The 22,222-nt window shown below is 36.9% G+C and overlaps 1 protein-coding gene across 4 annotated transcripts in view; it reads left to right on the plus strand.

The window, feature by feature from the left end:
• The first annotated feature begins 668 nt into the window (after window positions 1–668).
• Window positions 669–22,222, plus strand: part of LOC113666486 (protein Aster-B) — a 21,662-nt gene continuing 108 nt past the window's right edge. Inside the window, exons 1-25 of one of the 4 annotated variants that reach the window (XM_089208679.1) lie at window positions 669–908; window positions 1,025–1,069; window positions 2,695–2,739; window positions 3,574–3,700; window positions 3,809–3,847; window positions 4,130–4,211; window positions 5,031–5,134; window positions 6,561–6,656; window positions 7,275–7,355; window positions 7,466–7,687; window positions 8,536–8,677; window positions 9,535–9,587; window positions 9,811–9,901; window positions 10,785–10,900; window positions 11,307–11,357; window positions 12,070–12,161; window positions 12,895–12,944; window positions 15,145–15,198; window positions 15,860–15,994; window positions 16,328–16,394; window positions 17,139–17,195; window positions 19,663–19,761; window positions 20,181–20,258; window positions 20,496–20,538; window positions 20,874–22,222. The exon at window positions 20,874–22,222 is cut by the window's right edge and continues 108 nt beyond it. In XM_089208679.1, coding sequence (XP_089064805.1) covers window positions 751–908; window positions 1,025–1,069; window positions 2,695–2,739; window positions 3,574–3,700; window positions 3,809–3,847; window positions 4,130–4,211; window positions 5,031–5,134; window positions 6,561–6,656; window positions 7,275–7,355; window positions 7,466–7,687; window positions 8,536–8,677; window positions 9,535–9,587; window positions 9,811–9,901; window positions 10,785–10,900; window positions 11,307–11,357; window positions 12,070–12,161; window positions 12,895–12,944; window positions 15,145–15,198; window positions 15,860–15,994; window positions 16,328–16,394; window positions 17,139–17,195; window positions 19,663–19,761; window positions 20,181–20,258; window positions 20,496–20,538; window positions 20,874–20,945 — 2,199 coding nt within the window. In that variant the 5' untranslated portion in view covers window positions 669–750 and the 3' untranslated portion in view covers window positions 20,946–22,222. Of the gene's footprint in view, window positions 909–1,024; window positions 1,070–2,694; window positions 2,740–3,573; window positions 3,701–3,808; window positions 3,848–4,129; window positions 4,212–5,030; window positions 5,135–6,560; window positions 6,657–7,274; window positions 7,356–7,465; window positions 7,688–8,535; window positions 8,867–9,534; window positions 9,588–9,810; window positions 9,902–10,784; window positions 10,901–11,306; window positions 11,358–12,069; window positions 12,162–12,894; window positions 12,945–15,144; window positions 15,199–15,859; window positions 15,995–16,327; window positions 16,395–17,138; window positions 17,196–19,662; window positions 19,762–20,180; window positions 20,259–20,495; window positions 20,539–20,873 lie in introns of all 4 variants that reach the window. The other 3 variants (XM_027182276.2, XM_089208678.1, XM_089208680.1) reach the window with 3 other exon arrangements.

The raw sequence follows: 22,222 nt of genomic DNA on the forward strand, positions 1-22,222 counted from the left end.
GCGGATAGGGGGATATCACACCCAGAAAATATCTCATATTTCTTTAGAATTAGAACTAACGGCTACACTGGCTCACAGTTTTGTGCAGCAAACACTTTCATGTGAAAAATCAAGCAGCCAGCTCACGATAAAGGCAGATCTGGTTGTTAGTACAGTCAGACAGTGGTACTTGATCTTACTGAAGGTTATACACACAGCTGTTGTGATAGTTAGGGATTTTGTGCGCGCTTGAGACGTTGAGAGGTGAAGCTTAGGTGAGACAAGCGGCCAAGCCGCGAGAGTTACAAGCCACTCGTTTGTGCCGGTCAATCCTCTTTTTTTTTAAAGAGCCTCCAAGTAAACTATAGCTACTCGGGCTCAAATTTAAAAGAACAGAATATCATAGTCGTATCGTGATCGTTGAAGCTATCGCAATGCTCAAATTGTCTGCGCCCCAGTAACCAGAGGAAGATGGAGACTTGGAAGAGGCCGCGTAAAGAATGCGGCTTGACCCATACTTTCTCATTATATTTGTACACTACTATCACGCCTCGTTTATTAACTGATTGCTTAGAACAGGTCAGTGTAGCTTGGGCAAGAACACAGGTTACTCAGTCTTTCGCTTTCCCCCCCCCCCCCCCTCCCCCGATGTGCGACGACGGGCGTAAGCGACCGAGGAAGCCTAAGTACCAATGTGGTCATCTGGGGGCGATTGGAAAATTGAACTTCTCGCCATCATGTAATAACAGAGGAATAAATTTAGGTGAGAGCATGGAGGAAAGTATCTCCTCTAATGCGGCAGATGCAGGGGAAGTTAAAGAGAACGAAACGAAGAAAGAGCGACCCACAAGCCTCGACTTAGATAAATGCGACGCAGGCAATGACGAGGAGGTTAAAATTCAAGACAGCAAGAAATCATCTACCACAAGGTTACCTGCACAGATCTAAAATCAAGTGTTAGCGCTCTTTGGGTCAAACAGGATTAGTACAGAGACCTCTTTCGCCGCCTTTTAATTTGTGCTGTATATTTTCTTATTTAAATTAGAAAACCGAAAGAGTTCTCCTCCTCCCAAGAGGATTTGCTGGAAAGGTTAGTAAATTTTCAGTGTGGGGTTAATTAACAGTGAGAATAATAGAAACGTCTAGCTCTTCATAACAACATTTATGAACATATTTCTTGATTTTTGCGTTTCTAAATATATCGTATGTATGATTTAACTATTTTTTGCAATTTTCATGAAATCATTCAATGCAAAACGGGAGCTTGTTCTTTGACACTGCAGTTCCGTCTAATTGGTACAATTTTTGAATATCTCAGACCCTTATTTAATTTGATTGATATTCGAAATCCAAATTACAATGCAGTTTAAGATTGAAATCTTATGAATGTTTATATTTAAATTTCACACAAATGCTGCTTTGGTTTGATAACATCAGTACGTACGGGTGAGAACGCATGTACCAATCTTCTTAGTTCATTTACGGTGAGAGGATTTCTGAGAGGAAAATTATAATTACAAATTGCTGTTTTAAAAACAGATGTTTCAGGTTGTCAGATCTTATTATTATCCGTTTTTGGCTGCTTAAAACCGTTGCAGATTAAGTCCTCATTTAAAACATGGCATGGAAATCGAAAAACAGAAAAATGAAGCTTTGAACTCCTTTTCCTGGCCCAAAGACTTCAGGATTTGCATCAGTTACACTTTCACTATTAATGTTCAGCTGAGTGTTTTTCCCCACAACATTTGCATAATCATCAATCAGTGAATTAGTATTGGCTTAGTGTAGAATAAGCTTTATTTAAAGTGGAGAGCTTTATGGCTTCTTCTTCTCACAGTAAAAAAAAACCAATTTTTATGGACCGAAGTAAATTATGCACAGTAACAGGAGTAGTTTCCAGTGCTGTGGCTCCAAATGTTGATGTTTTATTTCCTTTTAAACTCCCTTGACAGAATAAGAGGGTTTTTTAAATGTAATTACATTAATTATACAGTAAAAAATTTATGACAACTGCACTAGTGAATAATGGGCTTGATGTTGTAACTGGGATATGTCTGGTTTTGCCTCAGTTACAGTTTCAATAAGTTGTATTGCATGCAATATTGAATTTTGCAGTTGCATGACCCTTTATACCTTACAAGTGACTGGCATCTAATTTCACCTTACAGCAATACTAAAACATCATTAAGATTGTGAGAATAAAGAAAATGGTCACAAAGCAAAGAAGCTTTGATTGCAAAATAAATTCTCCTTATTAATCTAAAGGAAATGTATAGAAAATAGTATCAAGAATATGGATACTGTTGTTAGGATGAAAGGGTTTAATGACTCATTTGATATGAAGTTTGTTATATCTCAGGTGAAAGAAACCTTGTATTTTTTTTTAGTGGAAATTATTAGGTTAAGGTTAGGGTTTGGGTTTGACCATTGGATATATTAAAGTTTTATCAGGAAAATATTCAAGTTAGAAGTATTTTTTTTACCTCTCAGGTAAAAGGCAAGGGGTTGATAAATTCTTTTATTTTTTGGAACAACTTTTACTAGAATTCACTTTGGTTTGCACATTAAAAACAAAAAGTGAATAGTTTTTCCTTTCATGGACTGTGATGGGTATTTGAATTATATGCTCTTTAACCAAAAGCAGTGACCAGTGAGTGTTTGAAGATGAGTAGACCTAATTTGAGAATCACAGGAGATTTTTCAATACCTTTACAGTCTTGATGATGGCGATGAAGGTGGTCAAAGAACTTCGGCTAGAAGGTACACAATGTGGATGACTGCTCTAGAAATAAATACACTAAACAACCATGGAAAAGGCTTTGTAATTACTTTCTGAAAGTAGTAGCTATACTTCTCTTGATATCTTTTAAACAAATACACACTGCATGTGGTCTAGAGGCATTTCTGTTATCCAACTGCACTAAGCAGAGTTCAATAATACTCAAATTGAGTACAAATATCCTGCTTTAGGATGTACCACATTGGTGAATGGTGCTTTTTGTGCACATTGATTGGTTGGTTCAGAAGTGATTAGAAAGTACTATTCACCTACAAGCAGATGGAGAGACAAAATTGTGCATCAACAATTTAATTTCTGATCATTTTTATTACACTGACAAGAAATTAACTAATTTTTTGGTTTCTGTGTGGTACGTACTAAAATTATTATTCTTTTCAGTGTCATTGATAGTGGTGGATATTTCCAGCCTGTACCTTGCCACTTTGTGGCTTGGTAAATATCCACTACTTTTCACCTACTTTTCAGGAAATAATTGTTAAATATGGTCATTTGTAGGGCACAACTTGCAAAAATACGTGATGAGAGTACACACCTGAATGTCTAATAAGTTAAATGTACATTAACAACCCTTCCTCTTGCCTCAGAATTTTATTATTACTTTCCTGTCAAGAGGCAGGTGTAGATGGTTATAATTATTGTTGATAGCTTTCTCAACAGATGATAGTACATTGATGGGGCTCCAAGCTGAACGTTTTTAAAAGCCTTTGTTTTGTGGCCCAATGTCATAAAATGGTTGTAAATGTGGTCAATTTTTGTGTCATGAATTGTAATCACCAATATTCTTCCTATTTCAGTAAGAGTATAACACATAGTCTGAAATCAAAAATAAGGGATTTGAGTCCATCAAGGAGAGCAACACTACCCAATGCTAAACCAGAGAGAAAAGGAAGCAAAGCTGGGGATAAAGTCAGAAAATCACCGGTAAGTACTTGCTTTTTTGTACTGTGCTACCTCACCTGTTTTATTTTGTTATAATTATTATGTACAGTAACTCTCAGAGTGCTGAATCAAGTTAAATTTTTCTTCCAGAAGTCACCTGGTAATTGGCTTCCTGCTTCATTCAATCAGGTAGAGATGTATTGATTGTTATTTGATGGAAATTTGGTCAAATTAGATAGAGGGGTTTGTCACTCAGTGAGTTCTCATTGAACTGAACTTGAAATTTGTAATATTTTTTTTTATGGGGAAGGGGGTCATGATTGTATCTGAGTTCAAATGATTTTTTGGAGTGCTCAAGCCCAGATGGCATGTTTTATTATTATTGTTTTATTATTATTACAGACTGTATTATATTATTGTTTTTCTATAACTGTCCTATTATTGCTGTATCACATCACTTTACCTTTGTAGATTTTTTCTAGTTATAAGACAAAATGTGGAGACTTCAAAAGATTATTTAAAGAACTTCCTGAGAGTGAGCAATTGATTGTAGGTAAGTCATTGTCATCATAGTGTTTAAAGCATACAATTTGATGCACATTGGGTGAAGTTGAACCTCATCTAATTTCTGTGACAGAGAATTAAATCATATAGTCACTAGAGTTTGATGTACAGGATAAACTTCTTGCAAGATGACCCCCATGTTGTAGGACCATAATATTTGTTAAAGGTAAAGATTGAAAGACCTGGTGAGAGATTGAACACTTTACTTTTACATGAAAGCTTGGAAAATGTTATTTGTAAACAAGAGCAACAACAAAGATATAAAAAGAGATTTAAATGCCTCACATAGGAAAAGATCCTTTTGAATGATGCAATCTGTTTTGCAAAATATTACTTGAATTTGAATTGTCCCAAAATTGAGAATGATTGATAACTTTTCTCTGTCAGAGTAATTATGTCTGTACCTGGGTGCCCTTGTTAGTTACAGCCAACATTTTCTAGGTATTAACCTTCAGCTCTGACAGCTGAACTGGACAAAACTTTGACTTGTAGTTCGCTTGCATGCATTCAGTCTTTGTATCCTATTAGTTAGGACTACACCTATATGTACATGTAGTAGTGTAGAACTTTGAAATAATATTTCTAATAAAAGGACTTTGGACTCTGGTATTCCTACAAAGTGTTATTTTGTCCTTGTTCTTGGTAGCTTTGTCCGTTTATTTTAACATTTAAACCTGCTCAAATGTTCATTATACATTACAAATAAGAGTGGTTACTTTTTCCACTTGTGTCATGTAAAGACAGAAAAACATAGCTTTCTTTTTCAATAGTTAGTATTAATCTTTTTTTTTTGTTTTGTTTTTCACAGATTATTCTTGTGCATTGCAGAGAGATATTTTAGTTCATGGCCGCCTCTATATCTCACAAAACTGGCTCTGTTTCTATGCCAATATCTTTGGTTGGGAAACATTTGTAAGTGCTTTGTTTCATTAAGGTTAAGTTATATGCAATTTGAATCAGTGTTCCTATTGATGAAAGGAGAAGTCGTATGTGTTACATTCATTAAAAAGATATAATTGGCTTTGTGGCCCCAGTTCTAGTTGTGCTATAGGATAACATAACCACCATTTTGAGTAAATATAAACCTGTGTGCAAGCTGTTGCATGTGAAAATGAAAGTTTCTCCATTTTAATTCCAATGTGGCAAAATAAAAATGGTCAAACAAAACTGTTTAGGATATTAAGTCAAAGGGCTGTTGAATGTTCTTCTTTGAGTTAACTGCTGCCTCAAGCAAACTGAAAGATTGGTTCCCTGGGTATCTAGAGATATCCAACATGGCAAGCCAGCATCCAGATGCCACCAACACAGCTCCCATGGCTGGCAAGTATTTGCAACCTAGCCTTGAGCCCCCTTTCCAGATGGAAGAAAAAATCAAAGAATACCTAAGGCCAATTTGTGGATAAAATAATCTTGAAATGAAATATGTGTGCAAACGTATGATCAGTAGTCTTGCAATGTAAAGATTAGTGACTTAAGTTTCAAGGGTTTTTTAGTCTCACTTTGTGACCGTGCTTTAAAGCTTCTAGAAAGTCACTGAAAAATCCAGAATGATGGTTACCATCCGACTCTGCAGAATGATTAAATGCATACCTCAGGCAGTTTACAAAATAATATCCTGTGTTCATCAAATTTCCATTTGCAAAATTAGATGCTGTGATCCAAATCTTTCTTTTACCACACATGTCAAATTACATCCCTATGTCATGTTTTGCCTCACAATTTCTCAATGAACATGGGCTTTGTAGCATGATGATCTTTGTTTACAAAGATTTTTCCCACTTGCATCTGATGACAAACCTCTAAATGTTTTCTGCCACAGAAATGATGTACCTCAGAATGCATTTTTATGTGACAATTATTTTTTCACTGGTTGAAATTAAAGATATGTGGCACTGAATCAAACAAGTTTTCTTTTGGTTAGAAAAGCACAGAATTATTCACTGAGTGAGTGACTCATTTGCATTCAGAGTCACCATAAAAGCTTGTTTCTACACTTCGGGTGTCAACAATTTAAAAAAGGAGGAGGAGTGGTGAAGAAACACTTGAAAACTACCGCTCATTCAAATGCTCAATGATGTTACCTGTAAGGAATAAGAGACCTTCCAAGATGGAACCTTTTGAAAAAATTAACAAAGACTTCAGTCTCTAACAACCAATTTGAGTGTATTTGGAGTGATTGTTATAATAATTGATCAACTTTGGTCAAGTTGGAATTGGATGTTTGTTTTTGGGCTGGTACTTCAATTTGTTTGGATCAATTTCCCAGAGCTTGACTTGTGGCCTCTCTGAGTGATGAGTTTTAAATGTGTCTGAATACTTTCTGTGTATCCCAATGTAGGTGACCATTCAGTGTAAGGATATAACTAGTATAAAGAAGGAAAAAACTGCACTGGTTATCCCCAATGCAGTTCAAGTTTTTACAGAGTCTGAAAAGGTACACATAGTTTCCTTGTATACTACCTTTGTATTAGCATTAAAGATTAGTGTGGCTAATATTGAAGATTACGGATAGTTTATGAGACACCTAAGATGGCTCAATCCTTTTGGCCTGAGCGTTTTTCTCTTCAGATTTTGGAGCTGTTATGTGTTATTTTCCTGTTAATTACTTTTCCCCTTTAACTGAATTCTTAATGAAAACTGTGAGGTGAAAATGAATGGACATCAAATTTTTTTTAATCTAATTCAACTTGTATCAGTTTGGTCTTTTGTTCCAGATTGACTGACATAATTCTTCAGCAAAGGAAACACTTAGTTTAAAATAGTTTTATTGTGAACTCAATCTTCCAGATTGAAACAGTTTTCTTTCCCTGTCATAATTTTTTTTTTTGAGTCAGAGCATAATTTTACTAGTAGCTGAAAATCACTCCATTCCAAATTTGTCACCATGAATGGTAACTTACTTCATCTCAGTTGTCTAGTAGATAATTACTTATTACTCACATGGTCTTGGTGTGGCGTTTTCCATTCAGAATATTTTGAACAAGGTTTGCAGGTAGTTTTGAAATAAAAACAGTATTTGTTAATGACCTGTTTTTGTGTTTTCAATCCACAGTATTTTTTTGCTTCACTGATATCAAGAGATTCAACTTACACTGTATTATTTAGGATTTGGCAAAATGCACTTTTAGATCAGGTTTGTGACCTTTATATTACTTAGCACATATTTTACCTTATATTAATAAGTGCCTTTATCCAATGGACTTGCTCTATTACTTATGTATGTATCTTGGTGGATCATTTCAGCCCATGACCCCATCAGAACTTATCCAGCTAGTTGGAAAGTACTCAGAAGGAAGAGAAGACAGTTCTGAGAATGATGATTCAGATGATGATGATGAAAAACATGGGGTGTCTGAAGACTCTGTAAGTGAGGATGATGTTGAAGGTGAAACACCCTCAGACAGTTTATCTTCTCATAGTCAAAGCCAGAGCTCTCTAGGAACTGAAAATGGACCAGGAAATCAGGTATGTTGTGGGTATGGTGTTAAAGCCCTGACAGAAGAGTGTTTGTGTGTGTCTGAGGGAGAGGAGGGGGGGGGGGGGGGCAGAATGGTGGTACTTGGGTGTTCTACTTACTGATTGTTGAAAATACAGTTACAGCTAATTTTCTAAGTCATAGATTTAGTGGGTGACAGTGTGTGGCCCCCATAATGTCTTTATTTTGCAGTATGATGTAAACCCATCTGATGCTGTCCTAAGATATGTTGCTTAAAACTGTTGAGTAAAATCTGTGGCATTTGCACAAAGCAATATGTCTGACTGTAAAGAAAAATGGAAGAAGAAAACCCTAGTGCTTACCAAACTATTTTGACAGAACAAAATGGTCATTATTCCTTATAAATCTAGTGGTCTACAAGTATTGAAGCTGATTTGTTGTTACCCAGTTACTTGTCAGTGAAAGTATCCCTTACAGTTACTATACCCAATTTACAAAAAACTTGGTGAGGATAATAACTAGATGCCTTGACCACTCAGTTAGTTATCTATTTACTGAGTCTCCTGACCAATTGAAGAGTTTATCTTAGAGTAAGGGATACTTACATACATTATGTGCAATTTGTATAACAATCTATATACACATACATGTTTAAAGTGTATGTGTGATCCCAACTGTTGAAATTGTGCAGAGTGCATACATGGAAACAGTAAAGATGCCTTTTGATTTTTAGTATCTTTAAAACACCTTGACACAAAGTTAGTGTCTTCCCATTGCATCAGACAATGCATCATGCAATGCTTGTCCAACAATCACAATTTTTTTTGATCAAGTCATGTGTGTCAAGAAGTTAACACATGCAACTCTTCCTCATTAGACTATACCCAGCAAGGAAGGTGAAAGAGCACCAAAAGTGGCTATCACCCCACCTTCTCCAGGGGCATCATTATCACCAGGACAGGACTCAGGCCAGTTTCCAGCCTCTGAAGATAGGAAGAGCTCCAATGAGGCCATAACAGGTAGTCATCCCCAGTCCAGAATATTATCTCCTCATCTACAGCTTAAAAATTGGATGAGGTCTCCTGGTGTTAAAAAAAGAAAGGTGGATGTGGAAGATTCTGCCGAGACAAAGGAAAAGAAAGACCTGAGCAGTGATCTGGAAGAAGAGGGTACAGCATCTGATAACCATGAAGATGAACTGGAAGAATGTAGGAAATACAGCACTTGTGATACTAATAATCACAATAATTATACTGACGATAACAAATAACATTCATAGTAATTTTAATTCTAATTATTATTTATTTGATAGCAAGAAGTTTGCAAATTTGCAATGCAACTTTGTTAAAAGTAATCATTCAGCTGCTGTTAAAAATTAACCCTTCTTTATAATGTGCACCAGCTATTTTGCATGGCTTTTCCTTTTTTTTTCTTTTTTGAAATATTATCATAAAATGTCACTTTCCACTAAAGTACATCAGCCCATCTTGAGTTCAAACATTGGTTATGCAGGAGAAGTATCTAATTCTTATATATTTGTGGTATATTCTCTATTTAGAAAAATTAGGTAAAAATAGTCAAAGTGAGTGTTTAGTTTTATGGCAGGACACAAATAACATGTCAGACTGACATGCATGGAGTGTCTCTCTTCAGGATTTGATTGACAGCAAATCTGAGATTTTGATTAGCATCAAACTATGCTTGGATTGGTCTCAATCATGAAATAATCTTCTTGCCAAGACTTCAAATTTTTAGAAAATTATTTAGAAGTTGCTAGATGGGAGAATGAATTCCAAGCTAGAAAATAAAGAGTTAAGTTGCTTTAAGTTGTGAGATGATTTTTTTTAAAATTAAATTAAATGTATTTTTCCACTAGTCCCAGTGAGTTGTATGTGTGAGGCTCATCTCAGCAAAGAGTTTTTTAACGAGGTATGTAGTACAAACTTCAGGGCACATTGATGTTAACAAGTTTTTTTAAGCACTACAATCTGTAAACCAGCTGATTTGGAAATTATTTAACCTAACATGTGTTATAAGTACAACATAGTCATAATCTAAGGAATAGTCTTGCATGTAAAGGATTTATGGACTCAAACCAGTGGTTCAAGAATCATATTTTCAGATTTTCTTGTTTCTTTGTCTTTGTTTACAGGAGTTTCCTGTTAGCGTAGATACGCTATTTGAATTCCTGTTCACAGAGTCTGACTTCTACAAAAGAGTACAAAAGGAAAGAAGAACAAAAGGTGTGTATAGATGAACTCTTTACACCCTAACATCAACATGCGTTTATTCTCCCAACTGTTCTCTATAAATTTCCAAATGTGCTGACGAGGAGAATTTGTGTAACAATCACGAACTTCTTGTCGATGATCATTTCCTTTCTTCTCAAGACCTTAATGTGTAATTCAGGGTTGATATTGTAGGGAGAAATTAAAAACCGGTCACTTTTAAGGCTCACTCTTTACCTGTTGTTTTCATCGTAGTTCATTTATTTGAAGTAACACTTTCCTTACCGAAGAAAAAAATAAGCAAGTTGACGCCCACTCTTTTCTTTGAAAGTTACGCAAGTCCATTTAGGGAGTTTCATAACGATTTTTCGAGTCATTTATTTAGTTACGAGAAACTCAATTAGCTTCAACTTGATTGACCAGATAATATTACTGAGGTGGGCAGAATAGAAAACTGAACGCACGCAGCTGTAAATAGAGAAACAACAAGGCTGGATAATGAAAACTGGTTGTCGGTTGTTCTGAAGTAGATTTGCGACAAGTAATAAGTTACTTCGCCGCAATCGGAGAAGATTAGTGTTCAACTTTATGTCTTTGAAATATACAAATCTGTCTTCCGGGCTCGAAAATTGATATGTCAAAGCTTGCATAAGGGACGCCGATGTTACTTTGTATACTTCACGGTTCCTGCGGAAATGAGGCACAAAAATGAGCTATGAATTACAAACAAAACGCAGTGCTGCTTACGTGTCTTACAACATCTACACGTGTGTCAAGTGTGTGTAATTCTTGGAAATTACACACGTGCTGCGTGCAAATTCCACGGGTGGTTGTCTCTTTTTGTTATGCTTTTTTTTTATCTCCTTGAATTCTGTATGATTTCTTGTACACTCTGTAGATCTGGTGTTTAACCCATGGGAGGTAACAGACGATGGTCAGAGAAGAATACTCACTTATACAGTGTCACTAAACCACGCCATTGGACCCAAATTTTCGCCAACAACGGAATATCAGGTGAGCTTGGAGATGATTATAAGTCACTCACCAGGGGTTGTTTTCACAAGTTTTCGTTTTCCAAGAATACTATTAGAACTCATTTGCATGACGAATTTGACTGTAGTTACATTTTAAAAGGGAGAAATAAATAGATTCAAGCTTGGCTTCCATTGGTAGTCTTCTGCGCACTCATTGTGTCGTATGTCATACAACGCGTATGACGTTACAAAATGGATGCGAAGGGGACTAAGTTTCTACTTAATCTTCTAGAAATGTTTAGAGGACAAATTGCGGAGTAAATGATGGCGATATTGATGGACAGAGTTAAGCTCTGTCCGATGAATCAGGGACGCTATGAAAGTTTGAAGGAATCACTCTCCATGTCGTCGTCTTCATTAATGTTAACTTGTATTGTGATCCTCAGCATTGCTTACCAGGAAGTAGTCCGGGAAAGCTGTACGTTGTACAAGCTGAGGTTTGTGCTCCTCTACTGTTTGACCAGAAACTGAAGTAACCCTTTGATTAGCATCTCATTTCACCCCTGAATCACATACTAAGGTCTCAAGAATGAGCGAAATGATCACCTACTAAAAATTCTCTTGATTTTTAAACAAGATCTCCTTGTCGACAACTTAGGAGATGTATAGAGAACAGTATGGAGAATATGCACTATGATACTGACGTTAGGGTATTAAGGGTTGATAACATCTTTCACCGAAGCCATGTTAGGTTCTTGTATATGTATTTTTTTTTCCTTTTAGCGCATGGGTAGAACGGTTGGTGATGGTTATAATAAATTTTTCGTTAACTTCTGACTGAAACGAGCGATTGTAAACAGTTTTATTAAAGAGCTTACAAAAGATGTATTATTTTCCGAATATGTGAGAAAGTTACTGGGTACTTTTTGATCTTCACGACAAAATAAAGTTCCAAAAGTAATCACTGATTGATTTTGCACAACCTTTTCAACCAATCGCCTGCAAAAAGGAATATAAAAAAACAAAGCAAAATAGCACAATTTGTGTTGTCCGTTGTCTCTGTTTGAAATTTTTTCCTTTATTTTTTTATCGTAGCTGTGACAATTTTTTATTTTTGTTTTTGTTGTTGTTGTTTTTTTGACAGCAGTTGATTGGATCAGGTATTTTAGCCAAAACTTCGTATTTATGAATGCCTCGTTTGATTTTCAGGTAAAAAACGATGGTATTCCTTACGGCGATAGTTTTAGTGTTCATTACAGATATTGTATCACTCGCACTTCATCTATGGCCAGCAGATTAAGGTACAATTCCATAGCATTGCATTTTGTATCCCGTATCTTTATTATCAGATCGCTGGTAAAGTGATGCTTTAATTTGATTGATAATAATCATTGTTACATGGAATTTATAGAATCTTGTGTTTGTTTATGCATGACTAGTTTGTGAATCTTGCTCAACAATATTGATTGTGTGACGCGGAGTGATCGAATGATAGGTGGCGTGATGCCATGAACACGTCCTACGCATATTAAAGTTTCGTTCCGGTTAGCAGCTGCTCAAACGTATACCTGTTTCAGTAGTAGTCTAATTAATTTATTTGTAACCTACTGCTCTGCATTGGAGGAAAAGCGCAAGAAACACTGATTTATGAGTGAAAATTGCTCGAGTGTGTGCATGAAATTTGCTCAAGTGTGTGACGTAAAATGATCAGCCGATATGTAGCGGTATGGCCTCATTTCGGTGTTACCACATACACGACACGTTCTCAAACGGCTTGATGGAATTTTTTCCGGTTAGCAAACCTGCTTCAATTTTACCACAGTCATTTGTATTTGTTGTCCACTTTGGTGAACTAAAGGAAAAGCTTTGGAGGCATTAAAAAAAATAAAATTCATGATGATTCTCAAAAGTTGTGATGTTTAAACAGGTCTGGTACACTTTGTATGAAATGATGCCACATTTGACGACTGATAGGACTCCATGTTTCATGTCCTGTTTGTTTTGTTGATGTTCTATTTTTTGAATTTACCACAGAATATCAGCCGAAGTCAACTACCAGAAGTCAGTATGGGGATTTGTTAGAAGTGAGTATGCGTGAAATTCTTTAATCGTTAGACATGTTTGTATCTTGTGGTTGTATTTGAGTGAACTAATTTACAGTACGTAATATTGGACTCAGCGAGGCTAATTAAGGTTACTTTGTCGTTAACCGTATGTTTCTCGTCCCGTTTGGTTCCAAAACTTAACGAGAAAAAGAACTACGACCAACATTGGCATTCTGTTCCTTTGCTTTTTCGTGGACATGTTGCCCTCTTAGCTTCAAAACTAGCTATCTATCTTCATCGTTGGATTAAAAGAGCCGTGAGTGTTTGCACGACTTTCATCAATGATTGTAGACTTATAAAGCCAAACAAAGCCATTCTTCTCGCTGAGGCAGTTAACATTTCACTTCGCGTTATTAGAAGAACTTGGGTTACATCAGGAAAATGGTTTGCCTCGACCGGTTTTACCCACGAGACTTAGTATTTGTGGTCAGCAGTTCGTTTTTGTTCAAGTATCGCGCAAAATTTTCATAATCAAATAGTGCTTGATTTACTTCGTCTAAAGGGTACAAAAAGAAATTATTTGAGTATCAAAATTCCGTCTTTTTGTATAATTACTTACTTGGAAATCATTCGTAAACCTCAGTTCTTTCTCTTTGCATGATTACTTATTTGGAGTACAACCTCTGATCATGATCAATTAGATGACTGCTTTAGTAATTGTATTGTTGTCCGACAAGCTCATTCAAATTTTGAAAGTCTTGAAAAACCTGATCGTGGTAGTGCATTTTTAAACTTTCGAAGAGAAAAAAAATCAGTAAAGGGATATAAAGGAGATGTATTCGAAATGGGAAACTGACATGAAGATCTTCAAGCCGCTGGAGTATCGAACTGCACATGTGGTAGAATCTCTTCGGCTTTATTCGCCATCTGTCCGGTTCTCGCTGTGAATGCATGCACGGATTCTGTTGTGGAGTCGAAATAATGTATAATTTATGACACCCAGCAAAACAGTCGCAGTACTTTTATTGTTGTGTTCATGAAATATTTATTGTATGGGTCGCACGGAGGGTTTTAATTGGTAGATGGTTATTTTCTTAGTGTGATTATGTCTATGTTGTATGATTGTGTGTCGTGCTTGTAAATTGGTCCCCGTGTTTAGAAAAGATTCTTGTAAATTCAGCCCCATGAACCAGTTGCAACAATCAGCCATTCCGATCCGAGGTTGTGGATTAAGGGTTTGGATACATGTTAATTTTTTCTAAAGTAGTTTGAATGTGTGCTTTTAAATTCTTCGTAAATTTCGTTCGTAACCCTTCACCGATAGGATTAGGTAGACAACATTTATTATGTAACTCAGCTCACTGAGGTTTTGGTAATTTCCAAGGTCACACTGTTTTGAAATTAGATTCTCCCAACATTTATTGACTAGCGTGCAAATCTATTAGTTTTGAGAGATTGGCTTTTTACAAGGAAGGATGTATTCCCGCTCTGCGCTGGCGAGTGTAAAAAGCCAATAGTACGAAATTAATGTTTCAAGGCAAGTTCATTAATTCCAAGATTAAGCTGATTTCCATAGAGTAATGCTGCAACATCAAATGCTTGCAATACCATCAATATAGTTTGGATTCTAGTAAGATGGTGTCAAGCTGGCGTAAAAAAATAATATCAAAACTAAACATGTTAGAGCAATTTTTCCTTGAATTTTCATCCTCGAATCACAGTTCTTGTAATATTCTATAAAACGACCAACCCAAACTTAAGCTGTTTTATTTGGATTGTCCTTTAACTTGGATAAAATGTTGTTTACAGCGGATTTTTTAAAATCAAATTTTAACGCCGTGTTGTTAATTTTGATGTTAGTTCCGATGATTTAGCCAAAACCTGTGACGTATTCTGTACTTGAGGTTACTGGGATGACGTGAAATTTCTACATTGAAAAGAAAATTGGTTTTATACGAGTTCTAACCTCGGTAATTCGAATATTTTTCTCAAATCTTCGTCTACGCCCTCGTGTATTTCAGACTCCAGTCATCCAATTAGATAACAATTCGGATGCTGAACCGTTTGTCGAGTGTTGTCAAGTTGGTAGGGAGGTCATCTTGTAACGCGAGGGCAATAATTGCGGGCTCAGGCCTCAAAATCTAGCACTTGTTTGTTGATCATATGTCCTTCCCTGTTCTCATGGGAGCTACCGCTGTACAGGAACTAACCATAAACGGTTCTGCGTTTTGCGTTATAGATATGATAGAGAAGAATGCATTGGAAGGTCTTGAAGGTTACTTCAAATTTTTAGGTAAGCTGCTATCTTTTGCGTATTAAAATTTCTTCTCTTCATAGGAAGTCTTGAAAAATGCGATTGTATGATGGCTTGCTACGTTTCTAAACGATGTAATGAGTAGTTATGGCGTTTTATCGTCATAGCTGAGTGGACGAGACAAATTAGATAACTCGGAGCAAGAATGATCACTGATAATAAATCGAACTCGTGATGTGTTACAAGCTATAGGCCTTGAAATCTTCCTTGACCACATTTGGGGGGGGGGGGTCAAACATTATGGCCTTTAGGGAGGTTCTTCTCACAGAAATAAAGCCTAGAGGTTGTGGAAGACTGGCTTGTTTAACCATTCGGTTTGTTCTGGTCACGACACTTCTTTCAATAGGAGTTCTTTAGAGGACAATTATTTGACCGCTGCTGTTTCGATTGATCGACATCTCTCGTATGCAAATATCTTCCCATCTCGTGACTCTGGGAATGAAAACAATGTTATTTCATTGAGTGCCGTTTTTTTATCGAAACAATGAAGTTATTATCAAGTAGCGAGGGGGGGGGGAAGTGGTGAAGTGCTATTGATACCACCATTCTTCCTTCCCTGGCACTTCTCTTCCCTTTTTCTCAATAAACTCGTACAATATACCTCACGTGATGTCGGTTTTTTTTTTTCTCATTTGGGCAGTGGAGAGTCTGAGAAGAGAAACTACAGAAGGACAGTGGCCTAAGAAAAGGAAGACATCGCCAACCAGGAGACATAAGAGGAACCGTAGTATTAAGAGCAAGGAATCAATGGAAACAGCCACGGAGAAGACTGAGCGTAAGTTCCGCCGGAAGTAAGGATGATTTAGTCTGGTTGTCGGAAGTGATTAAACCGGAAATATATCAGACTCCTCCTGTGACATCTTGTTCTCGAAACCCACGTGAATCTAGTCATACTGAATATGAATCTTGTCTTTCACTTAATCTGATCAGCAGACTGAAACAGTTTTAATAATGTGTTTGTTTTAATCAGTTTGGAAATTCAAATTCGGTTGATCAACGTGATTGTGTGAAATAAGGTAGCTTGTGACAAGAAGGTCTCTCGTAGATGACACCATCTACGAGAGACCTATTTAGACCTAGGTTTATTTCTAATTTGTTGCTGTTTCAGAGGTCCAAACAGGCCTGCTGCAAAGATTATGGCCGAAGACAGCAATATCTGGCTTGCTAGGGTTAAGGTGGGTGATTTAAGAAACTCGTTATTTACATTTGCATAATCTGCGGTTGGCTGGTTGCTGGTTACTGGGCCAGCAACGCAGCTCATTGTAGTATAGACTCATTACGCGTGACAAGAGAAGATAATGTTAATACACGGGAACCCCCCCTCTCAAGTAAGTCTTAGTCCAAAGGCATCCCTCTCTGGCTCTGTTTGTCCATTATCTCACTTTTTGTACTTAAGCTTTCATTTGTTTTTCCTTTTCATTAAGTCGTTTTAATCCTTTGAGTGCAGAGGTCTGTTCTTCGCCTTAAAGGTGCCACACGCTTCCTTGAAAATTAGTTGATTGAATTTTGTGTCAAATGAAAAAGCTTTTTACACCTGTTTGTTGCACAATATAATGAAAATGTAAGGAGAAGGAACGTGGTAGAATACTCGGCATTTTCCTCGAAAAAATATTTCGGTACAGAAAAAGTAAAAACGTTAAGGTATTGTGATGTACCAGAAATGGTACGATATAAGAGCAGAATTATACAGTTTTATTGTGAACGTAGCGTTGTTCTCTGGAAACGATCTATGATGTAACGGTTAAAGAGTAAGGATCCTATAATAGAGAGAAAAAAGCTTTTTTGTATTTAGGTCTAACGAGGTGTTACGTGCTTCCCTTGACCGGCTTTTTTATTTGGTTTTATCATTGTAACTTGCTTACTCTTTATTTCACACTTACCAATGGGAAACGGAAGAATATTGTTTTTTTTTCCCATAGATCCTATGTGCCGGAAGTTGCAGTGAAAAACCCCCTTGCCTTGCTTGTGACATTACTGTAAGTTGCAGACATTTTCATCTTGCAGCTTAAAAGTGGGAAAGAGAAAAGGAACCAAAAAAAATAATAATAATAAAGAGAAAAAAAATGAAACAGTCAAATATTATGGCCTTTAAGGAGGTTCTTCTCTCAACAATGAAGCCCTGAGGCTGTGGGAGACCGGCTTGTTAAACCATTCGGTTTGTTCAGGTCACGACACTTCTTTCAATAGGGGTTCTTTTAGGGGGCAATTATTTGACCGCTACCGTTTCGAATGATCGACGTCTCTCATATGCAAATGTATTACCATCTCGTGGCTCTGGGAATGAAAACAATGTAATTTCATTGAGTGTCGTTTCTTATCGAAACAATGAAGATTTTGTCAAGCAGCAACAATTCATAAAGTAGCGAGAAAAGTTATTCCATTTATATACGCTATTCTTAAGAGGGAGTTCGCGAATCATGTCCGAAGATTCTTTTGAAAGCGCTTGTTCCATTGACGAAGTGTGGTGTTTTCGTAACAAGGCACTGTGAGTTCTTAACAAGTTCATCTTGTTTATTTTGATTATACTCCTGAATAACGATATGCTTAATATTAATTTGCTACTCAAACGGCGGTTTACAACCTGGTATTCAAATAAAGTGTTCTCCTATGGACGAAACTTCGAAGAAATATTATTTTGTCGATTATCAAACAAAGGAACATTTAGATATCACCTGTTTCTAAAAGTTCCGCATTTCTTTGTGTAGAAGGACGCGTGTAGTAGTTAGTATAAGTTTAATTTTCTTGTTCGTCATTAAGTCGTCCGTCAGGAGGCATTTTTCCAGTTTACAAGATACTCGAATAATTTCTTGGTTCTCGTCATTCCTTGTCTTCCGCTTTGCATGCACAGCTGATTATTTCTACTTCAATCAGTGATAGTAATTGTTGTTACTTCGATCGCAAATTCGAAACCGTTATCGTTGCATCACTGAAAAACTAGAAAGACAATTCCTTGTGTATGCGGTAGTTAAGGCAGCTTCGTTTACTTTTTTCAGAATCCACCAATTTTTCTTTGCTCACCGGGCAGTCGTGGATTGTTTGACAATTTCCGCTTCAGCCTTGCTTTTAATATCTTGGATAACTAGCTCAACTCTTTACAGACAAAATTTTTTGAAATTAGCGAAGTTAACATTTCAATTTTGCATTGTTTCGACAAATAAAAGCGAAACTCGCAGACGGGCCGTGACCGAAATGAATGTGTGATGTTTAACTGACGTAGTTCTAGAAACAAGCTAACGTAAGCTTAGTAGCTTCTGTTTTTAATTTTTAGAAGTTTAGTCCATCATAAAGATCTAGCAAGGGGTAATATTTCGGACAGGCCACGATCTTCTTGGAAAAATTTAATTAGCTTTGAAAGAGATGGGCGCTAGAAGCTAATGAATGGTCATTTGTCAAGTATTTTGACAAGGACGCCTTTTGGAGTTATGTATTCAGTTTTAGAAATGGCGTTGAAACCTACAGCGCTTTTTGTTATGTACATCTTGTCTTTATTTCGGTAATGCGGTTGAATTTTGAAAGCACGAAGGTACAGAAGTCTATTATTACCGCAAACATCTGACTCGGTGCCTTGAAGCAGTAGCAAACGCGGAGCGCCGACTGTTGTTTATATCCACTCGTAGGACAAACGATTTGCTGTTGTGCGAGATAACCACTAAATATACTCTTTTAATTTGGTATAAGGGATCCTGTTAAAAGAAAAAGGAACGAGAATTTTGTGGGTGATGAGAACTGACACGAATTTCAAATGAATAACTTGAAAAATTTAGGCATAACTTTTCAAGATGAACAGACTTTGACGTAGGTTTGTTAATCCCTGGCTTATAAGAATACGAACGACAAACGACTGTCATCAAATTTAACACCAGCGTAATAGTTGTTATACCAATTTGGATGTGGCCGACTTGTTTTCACAAGAACGACTGCATTCATCCTTTAACAAATAACGTGTAAACCCCTTGTAATCCGTGCCACTGCAGCTGGTCACTCTACAGAACGACTGCAGTCATCCTTTAACAAATAACGTGTAAACCCCTTGTAATCCGTGCCACTGCAGTTGATCAATCTACAGAACGACTGCAGTCATCCTTTAACAAATAACGTGTAAACCCCTTGTAAACCGCGTCGTCAATTTGTATTACGTGGGGTGTACATCATAAACGGACCTACATATCGATGATTTGAGTAATTTACGTACCTTCAGCTGGAGTGACACCTCGGTACACGTTTGTCCATGTAGAAAAGCACTGAAATGGCGGTAACATGCCAAAGGATGCTTAAGAAGACTGACACGGGTTGCAAATTCCAAATTGGAATAATTTAGTACACTTGAATTACACAATATCGACAAACCACACTAAGTTCGAAGCATGTCATAACTGATTTATTTAATATGTTAGTTTTGTCGGGAAATAGTCGAAGTTGATCACTGATGTTTTTCCTTCTCAGGCTTGGGGCATTGCTTTTTTTGAACTTGGTTCTCGTGTACAGATTGTTTTTACTTGAACGTGCGACTCAAACAGGAATTTACTGGGATGGTAGCATCAAGTGAGTTTGTTAAAATTCATCCAACCGCTCCATTTTCTCGCTGCAAACTCTGCTGTTCAGATGTAGAAGTATAACCTTTTTCCACTATTTAACTGTTTTATCTGGATGTTTGTTATTTACTAACCACAATGTCTTCATGAACTTTGACGCTGAGTGTATAACTTTCCTTGCAACTAATTCATTTCATTGTAGTTTAGGCTTAGTTAGGGTCAGAATTTGCCAAGTAGCGCGATTGAAGTTTGAGGTGCATTCTGATCTAATACTCTTCTCTGAGCCTGGGGTTTTAACCTCTAGTTTACTGTTAAGAACAGCGTAACGTCAGTAAGTCGATTGAAAATCCCAGAAGATTTTTGTTGGATTCTGTTAATTGTCAGGAAATATAATATTATTGCCACTATAATACTGTTTGCTTTTGTTAGGGATTTCCCTGCAGATGCCAAGAAGTGGGCAGAACTTCTCCAACAACAGAAACATATCCAAGAGATAGAAATGAAAAGGTGATTTAGTCCATGACTAGCTGTTAGTAGCCTAGTTATACTATTCCTTGGTGTGACTCAGGTTTAGAATGACGTGAGGTGTTAAATCTGTTGTTAGTCGCGAATCTTAGTGGGACTATTTTCAATTGTTAATCTTCTATGGAAGGTACTGTTTAGTGCTAACAAAGTGGAAACTTTTTGGTTAACCTTTTCTATAATTTCCTTCTCGTTAAGTTTGCTTTCTTTTTTTTCCTTAAGGTGGCGAGAAGTCCTTGCCTCATCAATTCAACTTATGAACCAGGTATTGTTTCATGTCCTGTCGTAAGAGTAATCCCAATGAAGAGAGACGAAAGTTATGATATTGGGCAGCATGCGCTGATGGAAAAATCCTCCTAAATTGCGGAAGAGAGATCGATTTTTATCTGTATTCTTCTATAACCAATTGGCAGTTTAGGCACTCGTGAACAAAAGATTACGTAACTTAGGCGCAGAAGTTTTCGACAGCCCTCCCCCTCCCTTCCCTGAGCCCCTTCCGTCAGTCCTGTAGGGTGGGTGGACGTTGACGCTCAATAAGCTTGTCCGAACGATAAAAGTCGAAAAATCTCCACTAATATTCATGGCTTTTTTTCTTCGTAGGTCCAACAATCACTGGACACTCTAAAGGAAGATCTAGACAGAGAGCATACTACTTCTCCCGCAGAAAACTAGTGAAGAGTACGCAGCATTTTACTTATGTCAGAGACAAAAGGTTTGCTGTAAAAGAGGAAGGGTCTGGTACGAGACACATCGATAGGCAGAACTGTGCGTGGAAGAGTTTCAAGAAGGCTTTGCTGAGTCAACAAAATAGTCTTCTCCACTTAGCCGTTAATATTTTGGCAATCCCCAAAACAAATTATCTCTTCGGAAAGGAAATGAACACAAATTATTTCTATTTTTCTCTAATATTGTTTTAGTATTTTCGGACAAAAACGGTACGTTGGTTATACATTTGTTTTCGGGTTAAACCGCGTTATTTGCACCGTAAGTTCTTCTGTAGATCAGCTTGAACGGGTGACTTTCTCAACCCTCTAACCCTCAAAATTGTAAATATGGTACAAGGAATTAACGTTTCAATGCATTCGCCAAGAAAGCAATTTACAAACGAAAACCTAGCCATGTTGTGTCTGTAGCATTCACTGACGGTGTGGTACGAAACCACCGTATTTACAATTCACAAGGTATTCCATTCTTTAATGGTTTTTAAACATAACAAGAAAAAGTATAGGTAATGCGAAAATCTGTACACACCTCCAAGAGAAAAGAGAAAGGCATTCAATGCTGTCAACGTTTATTTTCTCAGTTCTGTTAAAGTCGTAAATGAAAAATGTAGTCCCCTTTCCTTAAAGGTCAATTAACAAAGAATAGTAGAACCTTGCCAACTTAGAGTTAGCGGGGTTCTACTGTACATAGCAGGATATGCGTTTTTATATGACTTCCTTGTTTTCTGATCTGCAAAACAGGACACACGCACCAAAACATAGTCAGTCAGTCAATCAATCAATCAATCAGTTTATTTACGTCAGGACATAGGTTAGGGTTGTCCTTACACCATCCGAGCCAGAGGCTCTTGTATAAAACGCATCATCGAGATCATAGGACGCAATTCAACGTTATTCGAAGACAGATTTGACCATCGACATAAAAAAATAGAGGCGTTGATTTTAAGGTGGCTGGAAACAGTTTTTCGAGTCACCTACCGACTATATTCAAAGCGCTCAAATACCAACTCGCCCTCTTCACAATTGAACCAATTTAACACGTTTTTTGACCATAGTATTAAAGTTTGAAATAGTAGGCGTGGCATGGCAATCACTATTATTATGCTAGTGTTATGGGGAAGTCCCGTAAGATAGTTTCTGGGGACTCAGAAAACTGTTTCTAGCCACCTTAATCCAGTTTAAATTATGTAAGCTTTGCAAGTAAAAGAAAATCTTATCATATTGACA

This window comes from Pocillopora damicornis, chromosome 6, assembly GCF_964200805.1.
Source record: "Pocillopora damicornis chromosome 6, jaPocDami1.2, whole genome shotgun sequence".
In the NCBI taxonomy this organism is placed as follows: domain Eukaryota; kingdom Metazoa; phylum Cnidaria; class Anthozoa; order Scleractinia; family Pocilloporidae; genus Pocillopora; species Pocillopora damicornis.